Source organism: Haplochromis burtoni, unplaced genomic scaffold, assembly GCF_018398535.1.
Source record: "Haplochromis burtoni strain Fernald_Lab_line unplaced genomic scaffold, NCSU_Asbu1 Contig_574, whole genome shotgun sequence".
Taxonomy (NCBI): domain Eukaryota; kingdom Metazoa; phylum Chordata; class Actinopteri; order Cichliformes; family Cichlidae; genus Haplochromis; species Haplochromis burtoni.
Window position 1 is genome coordinate 54,409 of NW_024582935.1, and position 21,360 is coordinate 75,768.

At 39.1% G+C, this 21,360-nt stretch overlaps 1 protein-coding gene across 3 annotated transcripts in view; it reads right to left on the reverse strand.

Moving 5' to 3' along the window:
• The window catches only part of tsnare1 (T-SNARE Domain Containing 1), a 277,117-nt gene that overhangs the window by 40,146 nt on the left and 215,611 nt on the right, over positions 1–21,360 (reverse strand). For 2 of the 3 annotated variants that reach the window (XM_005948140.3, XM_005948141.3), the window contains exon 11: positions 8,576–8,685. The exons of the other annotated variant lie outside the window; for it this stretch is intronic. In XM_005948140.3, the coding sequence (XP_005948202.1) occupies positions 8,590–8,685 (96 nt within the window). In that variant the 3' untranslated portion in view covers positions 8,576–8,589. The remainder of the gene's footprint in view (positions 1–8,575; positions 8,686–21,360) is intronic. 3 annotated transcript variants of the gene reach the window in all.

The following is a 21,360-nucleotide window of genomic DNA, read 5'->3' on the forward strand; positions in this document are numbered from 1 at the left end:
GACAGTTACTGTCCATTTGCAAGAACAAATGCTATTTTTTGATTTTGATTTTACCAACTAACATGATTCCCACCACCCCAGTGATGGCCACCTTCACTTGTATCAGTATCTCTATAGAGCTCATCTTGAAAGTTATAACAACACTTGGAATCAACTACCGATCATTTATATGCCTAATTTGTTATAACCACGGAATATATGGACATTACATTGATTATCTCTGACTCTGATTACTAAGGAACTAAAGCTTTAGCAAATTCTTAGAAAGAAAAAAGAAGAATCTACCCGACACAGAACTCCCTGCAAAACCACAATTTGTACGTTTGTAAGTTTCAGACTTTGGAGACAGACATTCTCGCTACGTCCCTGTTTAACTAGGCTAAAGACCTGCTACCTCTGGTTTCATATCATCAGTACCTGTTTGAGCTTAGTATCAATCCTCTCATCTAACCCTCTCCATGTGTACTGTATGTCACTAACTATCCCTTTTACTTCCCAAGTTCGAATTTATCATTAGTGATGATGTCAACCCCAACTCTAACACTTGGCAATCAGAATATGTCACTGACGTTTCCATGAAATCTGTCTCTCATGACTTGGTTTTTACAGTCTTCTAAACCTCCATTATTTTACCACTGTGAAGGATCATGTTTTATTTTAAAGCTAATTAACTGATAATTCACTTAATTCTTCTGGTGCTAAAATCACTTGTACTGTGATGTTATAGTTTGGTAGTAAAATTGAAGTGTTCTGCAGATACCACTGCGTTTGACGGAGCTGGAGCCAGGTGACCATTTCAAACTTTAGAAAAGGAACTTCTTGACTTTGCTGGTATTGTGACTGCCGTGCTATTTCAATAAACCCAGTCACTTGGGCTAAACTCAGAGTTCAGAGAATTCAGAGTTATTATGTTATTATTTCCCTCCAGTGGAAACAAGGATACTTATTCTTCTCCCTTGCTCACACGCTGACACACACACACACACACACAAAGTAAGTAATCCTGCCTCATCTGCTAAAACAAAGATTTTTGGTGTATTTCCATAAACATGAAGAGCCACTAATCTGAGAGCTGAATAAATAAAGCAGAAGGAGATTTCAGCTGGAAATGCATTTAATTGTCAGAAAGCAATCGCAGAAATACGAGTATTGTAAACCTTTAAATTTGATTGTTTTGTTTTTACTGTAGTGAAAATAAAATATGGGGATCAAAACAACATTTGAACAGGTTATAACACAAAGAAAAAACAGTGGTTTGAAAAACAGATTAGAAAATTAAGGTAGCAAAAAGAATAGACATCTATAGCCATGCTGAGGCCTGTGGGGTTGACCTGCTGTTGACATTAGATTAAAAGCAATCTTCAAAGTTGATTTGAAGGAAAATGTTTTGCTGAAGTTCTATCCAGTGTAACACCAGGAGAAAAATCAATAACCCTTTTATTTTATTAACCTTTTTAAAGCTATGCAAAGGCTGTGGTTTAGGCACCTAGGACTGTTTTCAGTGTGGTAATATAATCGTTTGCATTTTGCTTCTGTATTGGGTGATGGATCTCTTCCTGTGCATGAAAACGATGATCCATTGAATTATTTTGATTTTCAGGAAGTGGACAAAGTCACCGAGAGGTAAATAACAAGGATGAGGCATTATCTTTGGGTGACAACTGAAAACTCTGAAACCTGACTCACAAAATCCTTTTGTGAATTCACTCAGTAGTTGATTTTTGTCCTCTTACAACGTTTCTATGGCAAAGTTTTGATTTTCATCAACCTCTTTGTAGAACTTTTTGATCATTTCTCATTCACGGTTACAGTAATGAACATGTTAAAGTTATGGAACAGTCATGCTTAGAAGAAACAAAGCTAACAGAAAACTGTAATGATCTTTCCACCCCTCCATCCACCCTGACCTGCTCCCTATGCTAAATTTGTGGCTCTATAACAAATTAACAAGCTCCCCCTTTAGTTATAATTAACTCCTGAATGTTGTAGGTTTACTTTGTTAGCTGCTCTTAGCTCACTTAACTCACTGAAGTACAAACTTTATTTAAAAGCAAGTACTACTAAGCTGCTGAGCTATAGATAAAGCCAATACGGCATACTGTTGGCAATATAAACAAAACACTAATGTCAGCAGCTGTGCTGTGAGATCAACTTTTTTCAAACACAGAGAAGGTTAGAAGCAACAAAGGTTACCGTATACTACAAAGCACCTGTTAGCGCATCTAAATGAGTTGCAAAGGTGTGTTTATTCTCAGAAAAGTCAGCAAAATACCTGAAGAACAGGCACTGAAACTATGAGACAGAATGACAGGGCTGTGATCTCTGCCCGTCGCCACAGGTGTTAGAATTCATCTTACACTAGAGTGTTTGTACATTGCACTTCATCACAAAATGGCACATTGAAAGATTCAGGATTTCATTTTAAAATTTTCTAAGAGTAAAATTCAGTTTGCAAAATATCAGCATGATTCCATCTGTATTTTTAAGTCAAGTTTTTATCTATTCTAGCTGTAATAAAACTGAAATTCAGATTATTTTGGACAACACAATCACATGTCTGGAGTTAGTTGGCCATCTGGACAATGGCTTTATTAATATTCACCTGTTTCCCAAGTCTGTGCCACAGTTCAGATGGCCTAAAAACTCCAGACATGTGATTGTGTGATTGTTTTGTCCAAAATAATCTGAATCAGCACAGGCTAGTCAACACCACAGCATCGATGCAGCCTGCTGTTTTATGAATAGAACACTGTGCTCTACTCGATTTCCACCACCACCCCATCCCTGGAAGAAAATAAATAAATAAAACAAAGTTTGTCAAGAAGCTATTCCAGCCATGAGGCTGTATTAGGTTTATGCATATTATATTAGGTTTTGCATTAATGCCATGTGGCAGCATTATTAATCATGCAGGAATACAAACCCTTCTGATATGAACAAAGTTAAACTTTCTACAGTTTTTCTATTATTAAAACTATTTAATAATGGTAGGATAAACACAAAACATCTTCAGCAACTCCAAAGTTAATCTTTTCTTATCTCGTCTTATCTCTAATTCTAATTGAATATTGAATATCTAATTGGTGATTTGGAGTGGCTGTGTCTGACTAACAGAATCTATATACTTTATGTTTTACCACCTGCCTATTATATATAGCCAACCTATATATATATAAAAATTCGAATGGATGAATATTAAAATATATATTAAAGGTTGGCCTAATAGCCAAATGTTGTTTTTTGCCAGCCAAACTTGGCAAATAACATCAAAAGATTGTTTCCCCATCTGTATTAAATTATATTTGGTGGTGGCATGGCTCTGTTCTAGGAGACAGAACAGAGCAGGTACAGTGACAGCAGAAGTGACAACAGATAAGGCATTGATTACATCAGAAATAGCATCAATAGTATGAAATGGAGAAGCTGTGGTTGAAGTGTGTTACAAAGTGGCTTGCAGAGAGTCTCTGTAAGCAGGCAGATGCAGCGTACAGGAGAATGGTATCAGCTGCACCACCAAATGGAATTAGCTGATCTCCTCAAACTGCTGGCTGAACTTACACTGGGGTCAGTCTCCCTACCTGAAGCACAATGTTGATGATTCTTTATCATCCAGCCAAAGGAATCAACACATATTGGGAGAAATCTTTAACAAAGTCTGTCTGGTCTAAACTTGCTGGTCTCTGTGGCATATGATAGTGTTCTTAATCGTAACTTTCTTTTATACCTTTGTCTTTTCATTTAATTATAAACCATGTGAGACTCATGTACAAAAACAATGATTGTGGACAGAATGAGGTCAAACAGATCTAATTTCTTTTTTTAAGATTTCAAAAATGCAATCTGTAGTAAAAGTGTTCACAAACAATGAAAAGTAAGTCTTCTTAGGATATCTGCAGGGAGGCAAACTGTGCTCAAGCAAGTTTCTGCAAAACACTGTGTTTGGCTGAAAAAGCATGCCATCCTGGAGTCTTTAAAACTATGTATTCATGTTGGATCTGCTATGTAGTGTTTATTTAGAGTCCTATTTTAGAGAGCTGACTCATGAGCCAGCTGACTTCTTGTTTGCTGGCAGACTTTGCATTTAATATGATAATCCTGACAAGAATCTCTTTTTTGAGTCAAATAGTTTCTAGAGAACAGTTGTTACATTTTTATTATTTTAAATAAGCAAGTGATGAGCATAACTTGATGAGCCACCATTAAACATAACATATATATTCCCCACTTGCACGTGCAGGCGATTAATCCTTCATGTTCGGGTCTGTCTGAATCTGTTCGCATAGGGTCTTAGCTAGCCATTTTCAACCACCCTTGGGGGCGGGTTCCATTTTGACCTCAGGACTTCCAGGCCATACTGAGGTAAGCAACTGATCAGTTGTGGCGATCTTCCTGAGTTACTCATGGATCTTTGTTGTTTTATTCTGACAATCACTAGCCCTCAGCCACCTTCCTAGAGGAAGGAGCCATCCCCAAACTGTTCCCACCAAGTCGGGGGCATAAAATTGTCCTAAATTGATTTATTCTCATTCTTTTCAATTCTTATTCTATTTCTATTCAAGTACAATATTGTTGTGTTTTTTCTTAGTTTATCATATTTCTGTAAAGTTGTATACATGTACATGTATATTTGATTTTTTTCATTTTTATTTTTACAAGTTTGCACCTTTGATCCAGGAGGACAATATTTCGTCCCACTGTATACTTGAGTGTATTTTGTTGGGTTGACAATAAAACTCGACTTAACAGTTATTTATAAATCTCAGACTTGTGTAAGTAGTTTTATGACCTGAACATTTTTATAAAATAGAAAGTAAACTTGAATCTGAAATAACAAAAATCATGAAAGAATTACTTTAATTACTTTTATTAACCAGGAACATGATACCAGCGAACTCCAAAATCTATATACATATGTCCTTGGTGAAGAAGCCAGTCCATTTTAAAAACTTACCCCCATATATCTCCTCCTATATCTCAAACCAGTTTCTGCTGGCAATGAGGCAGAAGGACACTTCAGGGGGAAAACTGACTCACTTGCCTGTTCTGCCTCTTAGTGTACATTGGGTTTCTGCAGGTATCAGCATGGTTAGAGAATGCCATGGGCAAGCGGTCACTCTGCATTTTGGGTGGAGGCACAGAAACTGTGACACACCACAACTGCACCTCCAGCTCCTACACAAAGGTGCGGTGTGTTCAGGTTCCTACTTTGTAATTTTCACATGCAAATAACTGAGAGAAAGTAAATTTAACAGCAGTTACTCATTAGTCGGGTTAGATAGCACATATTACTTATAGGAAAGCCTTGTTTTCAGCATTTATCTTGGTAAAGCAGCCCGGATGTTTTGGCTTATTAAAATCACTGTCCCATTTTCCCATTTTCTGTACATTGATTAAAAGATCCAAGATGAACTGATTCATCCCTTATTGACTAATCCTGGTAAGTCTGTTTTTTTTTTTTTCCCGTTGTTTCTTCTTGTGTGTGAGTGTGTGTGTGTGTGTGTGTGTTTTCAGTTCTTAAGACACACAAAACAGTAAGACTAGCCAACCCTCATTCAATCATCAGAAATTGTCATGTCCTCATAAACATATCAATATAGGAAACCACGATCAGGAGGTCCATGCTTTGGAGGAAGGACGAATGGGAGGTGTAAAGTTTGAAACTGTCAGCTATCATTGGAGGGTAATGTAATGTAATATACTAATATTGGAGAGTAACCCCTACATGCAGCTCACTGGCAAAATGAAGCAGTGGTGCTTTTATTTTAGGTTATTCCTTTATTTCATCCATAAGTAAGTGCTGGCTGTAAAAAGAAATCCCAGGTTTTTCTCCTAATATGACTCCTAAAAAATATTTTTTATTCCAACATCTCTCTGAAAAACCAAAAAGTGTAAAAGAAAATATTCACAAAAAAAGCCATCCATCCATCCATCCATTCGCTACCGCTTATCCTTTTCAGGGTTGCGGGGGGTGCTGGAGCCTATCCCAGCTGTCATAGGGCAAGAGGCGGGGTACACCCTGGACAGGCCGCCAGTCTGTCGCAGGGCCAAAAAAAGCCAACAAATAGAAAATGAAAAAAGAAAGAAAAAACCCCAAACATATTTTGCCATAAGGAGAATGGAAAGAAAACAGATTACACTTCCTCTTAAATCCACTTACATCAGTGGAACAAATGATTCTTCACTCCTAAGAAGCAATATTTGAGTAAATGCATCTGAAATATATAAATGAAAGGTTTATTTAAGGAAACCATGCTGAATGCATTCAAATCAAGTACATTTAATTTCACCAGACTCCGTTAAATATAAAATTTTGTGTTATTCTTTTGGAAGACAATCAATGGAAAACGTATAGGTAATGAAATTAGTTAAAGTCAACATTTAAACTGCAGCTGACTTGGTGTTTCCCTGTTTGACCGTTATTAAGTAGATACATTTATTTTTGAGGGCATAGCCAAGGCATTGGTATTAAATGAATATTGTCATAGTTATTATTCATATTCAGAATTCTTTACATAGTTTTTCTGTCCCTAACCCAACCATAACATCTGTGTACATCGTGGCTATTCAACATGTATTTAAACAGATGCTGTTTATCTCCTATATATTAAAGACATTATTTATTCATTCACAGTTGTTTAATTAGGCTGTACCTACTGTGATTTTGCGCCTGTGGGTATGACTTTCTGTCTTTGCAGCTGATATCACTCTGTAATTAGGGCTAAGAGTTTCTGAGGTCAGGGAGAGGAGAGGTTCAGTGTACCTTTGCTCTGTGAGCTCTGTGTGTGCTTGTGGCAAATTACACCTGAGGATAGGAGTGTGCTTTGCCTAACCTTTTGGCTTATGGTTTTTGTGTCCTACATGTAGGTTTTGTTATCTTTACTTTTCTGTTTTAGATTAATTATTAACCATTATTTTATTCCCAGTTTTGCCACCTTGTATCCATTTTCAACCCAGACATTTTTTCTGTTACATCCCCACGTCCACTGGGCTTTCTGGAGAACATAACAGAAATCATTTGACACAATTTATGAGAATGATTTTATCTTTTATTTATTTTTATTATAACTTTTTTCCACAAACTTTACAAAGTTAATGTTCTAATAATGATCATTTCAAATGATTAAATGACATTTTGTTTTAAATTGAATTTTTTTTTCCATGAACCATTTTATTTAAATCTAAATGATACACCACAGTACACCACACAAAGGCACAGTTTGAGCTCTATTCACATCAATTTACACAAACTGGAATGACTTAGTTTACCCTGGCCAGTATTCACGGATAAATCATATTATCCCTTGACATTTAATCAGCAAACAGCTTATTTTAAACTTAATGCGTCAAACCAATGACTAGTGCTTGTTGTTCATAATGCAGCTTTAATGTTAAGCACACATTGGGAAAAGGTCGCCACCCACACATAAGTGCAGATATCACAACTAAAAGGAATCTATCACTTCAAAAAAAGAAAGATATCAGTTCTATACATTGCCTAACTACAATAGAAGCCATTATTGAAAATACCCACCCAGCACTTTAATCACACTCTAGATCTTGTTTTAACATATGGCATAGAAACAGAACATTTAAGGGTGTTTCCTGAAAACCCTCTCCTGTCTGATCATTTCCTAATTACATTTAAATTTACAATAATTGATTACATAGCAGTGGGGAGTAGACTTCATCACAGTAGATGTCTTTCTGAAAGACATCTGCTATAACTAAGTTTAACAATATAATTAGCATCTTCAATGCCCTGTACCAACACAGAGCAGAGCAGCTATCTGAACGCTGCTCCAACAGAGGTCGATTATCTTGTTAATAATTTTACCTCCTCACTACGTACGACTCTGGATACTGTAGCTCCTGTGAAAACTAAGGTCTCTAATCAGAAGTACCTGACTCCGTGGTATAATTCTCAAACACGTAGCCTAAAGCAGATAACTCATAATCTGGAGAGGAAATGGCGTGTCACAAATTTAGAGGATCATCATTTAGCCTGGAGAAATAGTTTGCTGCTTTATAAGAAAGCCCTCCGCAAAGCCAGAACATCTTACTATCTCCAACCTTCCTTTCATATCAAACATCCTTGAAAGAGTAGTTGTCAAACAGCTAACAGATCATCTGCAGAGGAATGGCTTATTGAAGAGAGTTTCAGAGCTCATCACAGCACAGAAACAGCTTTAGTGAAGGTTACAAATGATCTTCTTATGGCCTCTGACAGTGGTCTCATCTCTGTACTCTTCGATACTGTCGACCATAATATCCTATTAGAGCGATTAGAACATGCAGGTCTTTTATCCTGTCTTCCCTCTGTCTCCTCAAACAGTCGCAGCACATGGACGCCCCTCCCTGAGCCTGGTCCTGCCGGAGATCTTCCTGTTAAAAGGGAGTTTTTCCTTCCCACTGTCACCAAAGTGCTTGCTCAAAGGGGATCATGTGATCTGTATGTATTATTGTAGGCTCTACCTTACAATATAAAATGCCTTGAGGGGACTGTTGTTGTGATTTCTGACATCTGGCAATGCCATGTACCTGACTGCAGTGTAATGTTGTGGATGATGGCTCTTACCACAGTGGTCAACCTCATTTTCTTGCTGAAACAGCTATGATAATGATGAGGATGGTGAGGATGATGGCACCAACCAATAGGAGGTAACACTTCCTCTTCCTCAGCTGTCTCTGTGGGGAGAAAGGGTAATTTAGTGGGCGGAGTTATGTTACTGTTACATTTATAATAAAAAAAAAGTTATTTAGTTAGATTATCTTTTGCTGGATAAATATGTTGAGACATGTTTTGGCAGTAAAGTATGGTGGCGGTTAGCACTGTTGCCTCACAGCAAGGAGTTCCTGAGTTCAAGTCCACCATCAAGTCTTTATGTGTGGAGTTTGCATGTTCTCCTGTGTTTGCTTTGGTTCTCTATGGGTACTCCGTAAAATGCAATTAGTGGGGTTTGGTTAATTGGTCATTCTAAGTTGCTAAATTGCAAAGGGTTGTCTGTTCCTACGTGTTAGCCCTGCAACAGATTGGCGACCAAGTCTGCCAGGGTGTACCCTGCCTGTCGCCCTAAGACAGCTGGGATAGGCTCCAAACTGACCAAGTAGAACATCTGAGAATGTAAACACTATAAAATACAATGACTTTGGAAATTTACAGTATTTTATCAAGTGACACATTGTAGTCCACTGGTGTTGACAATAACAAACCTGTGGTTTCTCCCATCTCCACTCAATAACTGTACTGTTAGCTGTAGTGGCATTTCCATTGTCTTTGCAAAGTTAAACAAGAAAGCACGAAATCACAGTTGACATTCGTGTCCAACCATGAAACTTTTGTCAGTTACTGAACTCAGTATATTAACTAAAGATAACTAAAGATAATAACTAAACAGGCAAAACAGTAAGAAATCATAAGATCTAGCTCACGCTCCAATTATTGTTTTTTTACTTGTTTTTAAATCAAGACTCCACTGACATCTTGATCAGTAGAGTCAGTCAGAAGAGACTTCTAAAAATCTGCAAACTTTTTGAATTACAAGCTTTTGACTGTAACTGAATAAATGTCTGAACAGTCTGTTTGTGTAGAAGTTCATCACCAAATCATACAAACATTAAACTAATCATTGTGACTTTTTATACATAAACAATGCCAAGTTGACAGACCAAATCTTGAAATGTCACATGTCACTGTCACACTGGCCTTCGACTGATGCCTCCACTGTTGTAAATTACATTTTTAGTCAGATGTTTTAGAATGGAGAAAAAGAAAATATGCATACTCCTGTACTTTGAACTGTGTTTTTATTTTTATTTTTATTATATGTATTGTGTATATGTGACTGTTTTAGGAGAATGTGCCAGTTTTTATTGATCTGTATGGATTTCTGAGGCATTTGTATAACATGAGTAGCATTTGGTTTAATACAACTAATAATTAATAAGTTGCAGGAAGTTCCACATTAGTACGGAGTACCTCTGTCTTAAAATATTAAGTATTCAATAAATTTTTTTTGTTAAACTTGAGTGTAAACTACAATAAAAATACTTTGTTAGTACAACACATTTTTTGTATTCCATTTTACTTCTTTCTTGTGGGTAGCAGTGGGCATGATTTTTCTTAGTAAGGTTAACTAATTAGAAATTACAGTGTACATGAAGACTGTGCTATTCTCATTAAATATTCATATTTGTTATTGTGCCAGCTTTTGTTTTTCTAATACCGCTTTGATTCAACCAAACATTTGTTATTTCATAAGAGTGACAACATTCATATCTACATGATTTTAATAATTTTTCCACACAAACAGCGTTCGCCAATGTCAATGTGGTGCACTGACTGATGTAAAGGCCAAGCTCCATTTTAATAACTACATAGCCACAACGCGTGCTTTTCCGTCCCCAGCTAATTTAAAGCAACCCCATAGCACACAGCTGATGCACTTAGAATATGAATGAATAAAAACAACAGCTGACATTTTGAAAATACACATGGCGAAACAAAGAAAGTGGCATTTCAGCCAAATGAGATCAACACAGCTTCAGAGGAAGAAGATGATTCTGGTTCACACAAACAAATACTGATAAAATGCATTAATAGAAATGGTCCTGTTGCATTGCTCTTCCCCTGAACGTATTCAGCGTCTCAGGCTGATCTATTAATTATCTCGTTTACCACTCATATCATTTCTTAACTTTAAAATCAAGAGAACAACACAAAGAAAAAAATATGCTAGAATGATTTCTGCAGGTTTATCTCTTTACTCCAAAGCAGCTAAAAAGGTAATCATTAAATTAGCACCTGTTAAAAAAAAGGAAATTGATTTGCACAAAGATGTTACAGTGCTTAATAGTTTCAGTCATAAGAGGCTTTTAGCACACAACGCTAAAAACAGAGAACGTTTGACTTGTTGAAGAATGCACTTTTCTTTCTTTTTTACTTATTTTCAAGATTTTATAATTATAGTTCTGAGCTTACGGATTGCAGTGTCAGGGTTTATACATAGCATTAAAGCTGAACACTGTTTAAGGCAATATGATATAATTACATGATTCTGTAATTACCGGTGATGTATAACGAGGTGTAGCTTGATTGCTTCTCCTTAATGGGACGTTACCCACTATGTTCAATTTTACTATCTTTAAAATTTTATTATGTTGTCTGTTGTTTAACAGTTTTTACTTTGTGTTACACATTCAGAATTTGATTGACTGTCATATTATTAAAAACAATGGTTCTTTTTTTTTTTTCAAATAAACTAGAAACTAGGAACTCTGCAATGGCAATGAAATTAATACCCATTATGTCAGTTGTACATACAAGTATAAATAGTACCTGTAAAGTTAATCAGGATTAGAATTTTTCTGTAAATTATACGTTTGTTTTAATGTACGGTTAGTATGCTGTCTGTTTTGGTTTGTGTTTGTTTTATTTACTGACTGTAGAGTCTGATGGTACAGAGGGAACATTTTTTCTCTTCTGTTATTCTTCAAAATAAATATGGGCACTCTTCTTCTTTTAAAAGTCTTATTAAATGTTTTTATTTAGTAGTCATTAGATAGCAAAGTACTGTAGCAGTCTGTGTAGAGTGGAAATAAATATTAAAAGTTGCACAAGAAAAGGCGTGACATATATTATAGTGAATCCCTTTTAAGTGTTTAGCTAACATTTTAACTAATTGTGTATTAATACTGTTTTCAATTTATTTTTTCTGTTACTTGTGGTACAATTTACATTTCAAACAGAGCAAGGATTCATTCCAAAGAGTACATAAACTTTAAACGCCCGTGTCAACAACTATTTGCCATATCTGGTTGGCGGGTGTGTGTGTGTGTGTGTGGGGGGGGTGCCTTGAGGCAGTATTGCTTGTGTTAAGCAAAAATATTCAGCAAAATGGAGGGAAGAGCAGTGGTTAGGGAATATGTATGTATATATATATATATATATATGTTTGCTTCTTGTCTCCTCAGGCGGGGACGATGTGTTGGAGCAGAGAATCTATGTTGTCTCGAAATGCTTTTTCTCCCATTTTTTTCCAGCCTGTTTTCTGCTACAAAGGCAGCGGGAGCAGTGGCGTTAGACCAGAGCCGAGGCTGGAGTCTTTAAATCCTGACGCGCTTCAAAGCACGGAGAGAGCAATTCATCTTCTTATCTGAGACTCAAAACAGGCTTTCTGTGTGGAAGAGAGAGGGAGAGGGAAGAGGAAGAGAAAAAATGCTGTCGAGTAATTTTCCGTTTAAACGTTCCACTCCACAACAATTTGCATAAGCAGCCCTGCGTCTGTGATAAGAAGATTGGTAATTTTCAAAGGCTCTGTGGGGATTGAGAATTAAAAGCCTTTCTCCGCTATCTCCCCTCTTGCAGCTGGCCACCACAGATTCCCCGGCTTCTCTCACGCATTTACTCCTAAACTACGCCTTGTAAACTTTCTCTGCCATCCTCTCCTTCTCCCTGCTCGCTCTGACGGTGCAGCAGCTTCCTCTCACCCTAAACTATATACTTTGCCTCTCTCTTCCATACACTCCTTTCCTTTTTTCCTCCAGTTCGCGTAGACCAGTCCTGCTTAACAGCAGGACTGGTCTACGCGAACAGTCCTGCTGTTAAGGAGAACAACAACATAAATAAGGTAGAGGGGGAACAAAAACGGGCTTAGTATAACAAAGGAAGCCTTGCAGTATTTTTAAAACCAGAATTTTCCAGATTGCAAAGCAAGCAGAGAGGCAGGACAGGGAGACTCACAGGGGCAGAGACAATTGAGGAGAGAGGGGGGATGCTCTTATCACAAGTAAGTTAATCTGCCAAAGAAAGTGTCCTTGGTGCCAGGACTTCAGGGCTTATGGGTGGTGCATACCCTCAGTAAAAAGATAGTGTGTAAGTCACACCTTTTTTTTTTAAATTCACTTTTACTGTCTAATATAAGGGAGTTCATATTGAATCTGTTTTTACACTCAATATGGCTTTACGAGAACTGATATCCATACTTAGCAGCAAAGTCAGTATCTTCAGTCGTGCTGTTGATGGTGAAAAAGTCATTTGGTAACATTTTTGCTAACGGTGGAACTACTTAGTAAATGCATTTTAAAATTTAAACATAAAAACACAGTTCTGAACTAGAAACTTGAAAAGAATTAATGCTAAAAGATGTCCTTCATATTACAATAGAAGTCAATTAGGAAAAAATATCATAATGAACATAACACATTTTTAAGTTCAGACATCTCACATTTGAAATGATCTTGGAGTTCATTTCAAATGTGCACCAGAATAATTAATTTGTCCAACAAGGAAACCTTTTTTGTTGTTCTGACTCAGTACACCACCGCAGTGAATTTCAAATTATACAATTATTATATAACTGAAGGCCACACTGAAGGCCTGCACTTCAATCCCATCTGAAATAAGTGTTTCATTTTTGAAACAAATGCAGGAATCAAGATCCACAAACTTGTTCTTTGCAGGAGGAACACGAGGCCCAACTGTTATATTCATAGTCACATGCACCTCTCTCAAGATAAAAACTGTCCACTTTTTGCTGGTTATGGTTATGTGTGTCTAAATTATTATTATAAATAAAAATGTGCAAACAAAGAATCAGTGTTCTCACAGGAGCAAAGCCATATAAAATAAATGTAATTAGTTGTTTATATTCACTGAAACAAAATGTAATGCCTTAAGTAAATGTCTAACCCTCTATTTATTTCTTCAAAAGAAATAAATTGGTGCTTTTTTTATGTTGTTAGGCTGTTCGTTCAGTGCAGGCCTTACATAAAAGTACACAAGAATAATAAAAATTCAACACAGGACTAAGGCCAAAACTAATACATGTACACTCTCATTGCCCTAGAGCCAATCAGGAAAAATTCAAAACAGCAAAAAAAAAAAAAAAAAAAACCCAGACTGATTTAACAGAAGATTATTTTTTCCAAACGAAAACCAGAGAAAAACATGTCAGGTTAGATCTGCCAAGGGAGAGAGAGGGACTGCATAATGACACATCCTACAACATAAAAGCTACAACAACAGGTAAAGTGGAACTACATGGAATTTAGCCTGTAGCAGAGAATAAAGAACAACCACATAACCTGCTCTAACTCTTGTAGGTGAGTCATTATGTTGCTCATGTTGAGTGTTTGACTTTTCTAAATTTATATATTTTACAGGCCACGTGTAAGTGTGCGTGACTTTGGTGTAGCATTCAGAAATGTGCACATTTTTGAATGCTACACCAAACATGCTTCCTACTTCTGGGTTAAAGGTACAGTGAGTTGTTTATTGTTATTTAATTGAAAAAAAGAATCTTTTACTCATCAATACACATTAATTAATTTGTAATTATATCTTTGAAAAATTAAAATACATAAGAGCAAGTGCTAGTTTGTGGAAGCCGTCATGTTGGACCGGGAATCTTGAATACAGTGCCTGTAATGGACATCGCTAATCATGTTTTATATGTATTCAGCTAGAGACTTGCCACATACATAGTATGCCAAAGGCAGAGGACGGAGAGCTTCTAGGTGTTGGAATGCCACAGACGCAAAATCATGTGAGAAGGAGTTCTCTTCACCAAAGAGACAACGTGACCGGCATCTGGGTAAAATGTCATTCTCTTCTTCTTCACATCAAGCCTCATCTCCTAAACTGAAGTCAGGGCTCTAACGCACAAAAACATGATTAATTGCAATTACTCCTTGTCAAGAATTGGACATGCGACCCTCCCGTCACCTTCTAGACAGTTGAGAGCAAGCTGGCTAAATAACAACACTATCTGGTTAAACGCTAACATTATCCCAGATAATTTTAATGCTGTGCTCATTACAAGTTAATACTCAATGTCCAGTAATGTTAGCTCAACTTTAAAGAAAGCACACAGCGGCAAAAACAGCCGTGCTTACTGAAAGAAAAGTTCAGGATATCCTCAACAACTCACCTCATAGTGGGACAGATAGTGTCAGACCAGTTTGGTATCGCTGTCATCGGACAGACGTGAGAGTCACTGAATTACTAACTGTTACTGTACAACATTTTACAGCCTTCTCAAGATTACATAGGTGTGGACATATATTGACAGCTAACTCTATAAAATTTACTATTTTGTTTGTTTTATTTCCCACCGTCTATTTACAAGAGGTTCCAAATCTTGGAAAACTTTCTAATTTACGTCTCCCCTTTACTGTTCAGACTGTGGTGTAATTTTGTCTCCTTCAGCTTAGGATGAGCTCTGATATAATACCCTTTCTTTCATTCACAGATTTAAAAATGGCCATTCACTCATTCATCATCATGTTCAGACTTAATTACTGTAAAGCACTTTACTTAACGTAAAGGAGAGATTTCAGTTAGTTTAAAATTCTACTGCTTGGTTCTAACTCTCTATCTGATCACTAGCAATTTGATTATTTTATTGGTTGTTTTTAAAACATTTCACAGGTAACTGCTAATGTTTATCAGTAATTTTTTAATCTTTCTTTTTTTTATAGAACCTTGATCGCTATTTGCGCTTGCCAGGATCTGACGGCGCCCTGACCGGTGGACCTGCCAGTGTGTATATCTGTGTGCGTGTGTATGTGTCTCTCCTATCGCCCTGTCTTCCCCTCCGGCTCCACTGTCATGTGTTAGGAGGTAACCTAGCAACAGGCTACCTCCGACCCGGAAGTGCTGTCGCCCAGGAGCTGCCGCACCTGCAATCAATCCACCGGCTGCTGCCAATCTACTACCACCTTCGGCAGGGCTACTTAATGGTGTGGCTGAGCGACAGACAGCGCTGGAGTATTGCACTAAGCCTGGTAGTGTTTTCGAGCCGCTAGCGTGATTGAAGTATTGTCTGAGCTACGTACTCATTTTGCTGTCGTGTGTGTGTTCACCCAGGGATTGACGGAGGATTCACGGACACAAAGGAAGCACTTGGAGGAGAGATGGGCACTCACTACCACGCATGGGCTTACACGGAAGGAAGGACGCACTATCACCATTGTTGCACATTTGAACTGTTGTCACCTTGCTGCACTGTAAATAAACGCACTGTCTTTATTTTTGAGCTCCGCGCCTGAGTCCACTCTTTAACAACCATGACAGCGCTCCTCTAGGAACAAAATTCAGACTCTGCTTAAATCTTGCTTCGAGATTAGAGCTGTCCCAAATAGCCCGTAGCAGCCTCAGCAGATTAAATGGTGCTGTTTTTTGGTTTTTATTATCACCTTTTATCGTGACTTCTGAGCCACATGGACACCAGAACAAGTGGTGTTTGTGTCAACCAATGTCAAAGATTCCGAAATTACAAGCATAATATGTACATGTTTTTAAGAACAGGCTCAAGACCCACCTTTTTAATTTAGCTTTTACTTAGCGTTTATTTATTTTTTATGCTTATTTATTCTATCCTGTTATTCTATTATTAATTTAGGATTTACCTAATATTTCTTGATTTTATTCATATATTGTATCCTGTTCTTATTTATTTTATCATTTTACCCTGTATACATCGTATTGCGTCATATCTCCAGTGTTTCCTCGGAGGGCGCTCTCTGCACCGGGGCTGTTATTGACCGTGGCTGCTGGGTCTCTGGGGTCCTCTCAGCCTGGTTGGGGGGCTCCTTTGCCTCCCTCCGGCTGTGTGCCCAGCCCGGAGGCTGCGGTCTGTGACCGGCTCCCGGTGCAGACGGCTCCCTGTTATAGTGTTTCCTCACTTGGCTCATGCGAGCCCAGCCCAATTTTTACTCTTTAAGTGTGCGCGTGTGTGTATGTGTGTGTGGGTGGGGGTGGGGGGATATATGTGTATTGAGAGTGTGGGGAGTGAGTTGGAGGGTGGGGTGGGCTGCTTTTAACTATGTAAAGCACTTTGTGCTAATTTTTTCTGTATGAAAAGTGCTTTATAAATAAAGATTGATTGATTGATTGAATACAAAAACTGAGCTTCATCATCAGGAAATTCTGGAGGCACTGGGCTTCCTCGGGTTGCTACGGAACCAGGCCTCCAGACCTTGGCGTCGCCTGATGCCGGTGGCAGAGGAATGGGTAGCCGAAAGCAGTGTGCAAGGAAGCGGAAGCACGGCTAACATGATGGGGTCCGTGCAAGGCTAAGAGCAAATCCAAGCCAGCTGCCCCGCCCATCAATCCTGCTCTCAAACGTTTGCTCCCTGGGCAATAAGCTAGAATGCATCCGATTCCAGTGGACCACACAGCGTGAATTTAGGGGCTGCTGCATCTTTGTTTTCACAGAAACACGGGTCAGTGACAGAGTTCCAGACACTGTCATTCAGCTACACAGGCTCACCTCATTTTTGTGATGACAGAAATGCAGCTCTGTGCAGTAAGACTTGCGGTGGTGGCTTGTGTGTCTACAGCAACATGGAATGGTCCAAGAACTCTGTGCTAGTTTCTAATTACTGCTTATCGCTGGTTTGTAACTTTTTATTACCTCAGGAATTCACTACTGTGCTCATTACAGGAGTGTACTTTCCACCCAGGGCTAGTGCTAAAGAGGCGCTCTGCGAGCTGCAGAACTCACACCCCGATGGACTGTTTATTCTCGTCAAGTCAGTGCTCCTGAAATTACATCAACATGTGGACTTTGCGACCAGGGGGAAATGTGCTGGATCTTGTATACACAAACACTCCCAGAGTGTATTGAGCGAAGTCCCGCCCCCACCTCAGATATTCAGATCACATGTCTGTTATGCTAATTCTGGCATACAGGCCACTCGTCGGATGCTGCAAACCAGTTCCGAGACAGGTGAGAACCTGGTGTGCAGGAGCCATCTCTGACTGTATTGAGCACACTGACTGGGACATGTTCAGGGAGGCTGCAACAAATGGCGACTGTACCAACTTAGAGGAGTACACATCATCTGTGACCAGCTACATCAGCAAGTGCATCAATGATGTCACAGTCTCCAAGATTATCATAACACGCTCCAACCAGAAACTGCGGATGACTGCAGAGGTGCATGAACTTATAAAGACTTGAGACTCTGCCTTTGGAGCAGGTGACAAGGCGGCCCTGAGAACATCGAGGATCAAACCATCTCGAGCCATCAGAGCAGAAAAGTGCTCGTACGGCCAGAGAATCCACTCATCATGAGGCACATTAAGACCCTGCTGGCACCCGCACTGGACCCACTGCAGTTTGTCTATCTCCCCAACCGGTCAACAGATGATGCCATCGCCACCACTCTACATCTGGCTCTCATCCACCTGGACGCCAAGGACATGTATATACAAATGCTGTTCATAGATTTCAGTCCAGCATTCATCACAATAATTCCTCAGCACCTTAATTGAAAACAGAGCCAGCTGGGCTTGAAAACCTTCCTCTGCACCTGGATCCTGGACTTTATGACGGATAGACCTCAGTCAGTCCAGCTTGGTAACTATATCTCCAACACTACTACACTGAGCACTGTGCTCAGCCCACTGCTGTTCACTCTGCTCACTCACAACTGTGCAGCAATACACAGTTTGAACCACATCATCAAGTTTGCTGATGACACGACTGTGGTGGGTCTCATTAGCAAGAACGACAAGTCAGCATACAGAGAGGAGGTGCAACAGCTAATGGACTGGTGTAGAGTCAAGAACCTGTCTCTGAATGAGGACAAAACAAAAGAGATGATTGTCAACTTCAGGAGAGCATCAATGTGGAGGTCATCAAGGGCCCCGAATTCCTTTGTGTTCACCTGGTGAAGAACCTCTCCTGGTCCCTCAAAACTAGCCCCATATCTAAGAAAGCCCAACAGCATCTGTACTTCCTACAAAAGCTGAGAAAAGATCACCTTCACGACCCATTCTCACGACCTTCCACAGAGGGACTATTAAGAGCATTCTGAGCAGCTGCATCACTGTCTGGTATAAAAAATGTAGCATGTTGGACTGCAAGACCCTACAGCAGATAATAAGAACAGCTGAGAAGATCATTGGAGCCTCTTTTCCCTCCATTACAGACACTTATCGCAGCCACAAAGCCACCAGCATTGCATAGGACCCCACACACCCCTCACACACACTCTTTCTTCCCCTAAGCCGTCAGACTCCTGAACACTCAGCAACTGGACTGACACACACTCACACACCATTATACATTCCATACCTCAAGTACTTTTTGCACAATGCTCAGTCTCCACTGTCATTGTCGCACTTTTCTATTGCACTGTCTTGTGTCAGTATTGTTCTGTTCTGTCTGGTGTTGCACTGTTTTTTGCAATTTTTGCAGACTTGCACCGTATGTAGTCCTGTGTTGATTTTTTGTTATATGTAGTACCATGGTCTTGGAGGAACGCTGTCTCGGTTCACTGTGTACTGTACCACTGTATATGGTGGACAATAAAGCCACTTGATTGGGCCTTTACTGATTCTTTGAGGAAGACGTCAGTTAAAATCAATTGAATTCAGTCAGTATTAATATAGCGCCAAATCACACTAGCAGTCGCCTTAAGGCATTTTATACTGTAAGGTAAAGACCCTACAATGATACAGAGGAAACAAAACTGTAGCAGAACACCTTCCTACTGATCGGAAGGTTGGTGGTTTGATCCCTGGCTCCTCCAGTCTGCATGTCAAGTATCCTTGGGCAAGATACTAACCTCAACTCTCCGATGCATGCAGTAATAATGTGTGCAGATAAAGTGCTTGTGAGAATGGGTGTGATTGGGTGAATGTGGCATGTTGTATAGAGCACTCTGAGTACTCTGGGAGAGTAGAAAAGCGCTAAGAATCAGTCCATTTACCAACAATCAGAAGATTTTCTATGAGCAAGCGCTTGGGAAGTGAAAACTCCTTGTAACTGGAAGAATCCTCTAGCAGAACCAGACTCATGGAGGGGCAGCCATCTGCCACGACTGGTTGTGGATGAGGGGAGGAAGACAAGACAACAAACACACCATGAAAGAGAGCCAGAGATTAATAATAACTAATGATTAAATGCAGAGTGGTGTATAAACATAGAGCAAGTGGAAAAAAACCACTTAATCATTGGAAGACCCCAACACCCTAGATTGTAGCATAACTGTGGGAAGCGCCAAGTTCACCTGATCCAGCCCTAACTAAGGTCTAAGTACTAATGTCTGCCTCCTGAATCCAAACAGGGGGCTGGTTCTTCAGAAGAGGGAACCAGCTCCCTGCCTCACATACTACTTTTAAATATCCTAAGACCTACAAGTAAACCAGAGTCAGAGATTGAAATGTTCTGTTGGGGTGATGCAATACTATGAGGGCTTCAACGCCTTTAAGAGACCCATCTATATAAGTTTTGCTACTGCTCTTTTACATCCAGGTTGCAGTGGGAGCAAATGAAACAGGCGCACACCACAGCTCATCATTGGAAATACTGAGGCGTTCTCAGACCAAAAATGGTTATTCATGAGTAGCTTTGGAAACCTTTAAGAACTTATCTCTGTATATATATATAATTGAAATGATTTAGCTGTGACCTTGTCAGGGCAGGGCAGGGTCACTTTTGATTAGGCTCAGTTGCATCTGACAAGCAAACAAAACAGTTGATGCATCAGCTTTCCTTTTTCCACACTACGCAACAGTTCCCTTACATCTCATAGGGAACAATTAATCTTTTTCTGACAGAGAACACTGGTCTAAGGCTTGGAGGTGCTAACTCTCATCCTGACCATTTCACACTTGGCTGGAAACTGACGTAAACCACAATAGAGGTTACATGCTGACAAAGCCAGCAGAACCACATTATTGGCATAAAAGCAGAGATGCAAGTCTGAAGTTATCAAAGCAGGTCCTCACATCTTGTGCTTGTACCTCAAATTTCTGTACATTAAAATCACAAATACAAGAGGTGACAAAGATCAAACTTAGCGGAATTCAACATCCACTAAGAAAGAGCTACAAAGAATACCATGTTTACAACTGCAGCACTATATAATCAAAGCACCCTCCAGATAAGACCTTTGAAGATATGGTCATAGGATTTCTTCAAAAACACCTGCAGTACGTGTGTAAAAGTAAAGTGCAAATCCAGGGTTTACTCTTGCACCTTGGGCAAGGTGCTTCCACTGAGCTTTTTAACTACATCAGTGACCTGTGTCAGGGAGACGAGAAATGATTCCCCTGAGTCCTCTATCACTGTCTTGTACAGCCTGTCACGTACAACACATTTCATGAGTGCTTTCTTGCTCCGTTTGAACTCTAACTTGCACTTTTTCTCTTAGGCATTTTCATCTCTGAGCATCAATATTTTAAAATGACACTGAACAACTAGTTCTGGCATTGTTGACTGGACTGAAAGCAGGTGCCGTTTTGAATATTGAGGAAATCAATGTGATGAAATCTTTAAAGGTCATAGTAAAACTTACTAAAGCCTATTTAGTCTCATAAATTGATGCTGTGTAGTAATAATAAATAAA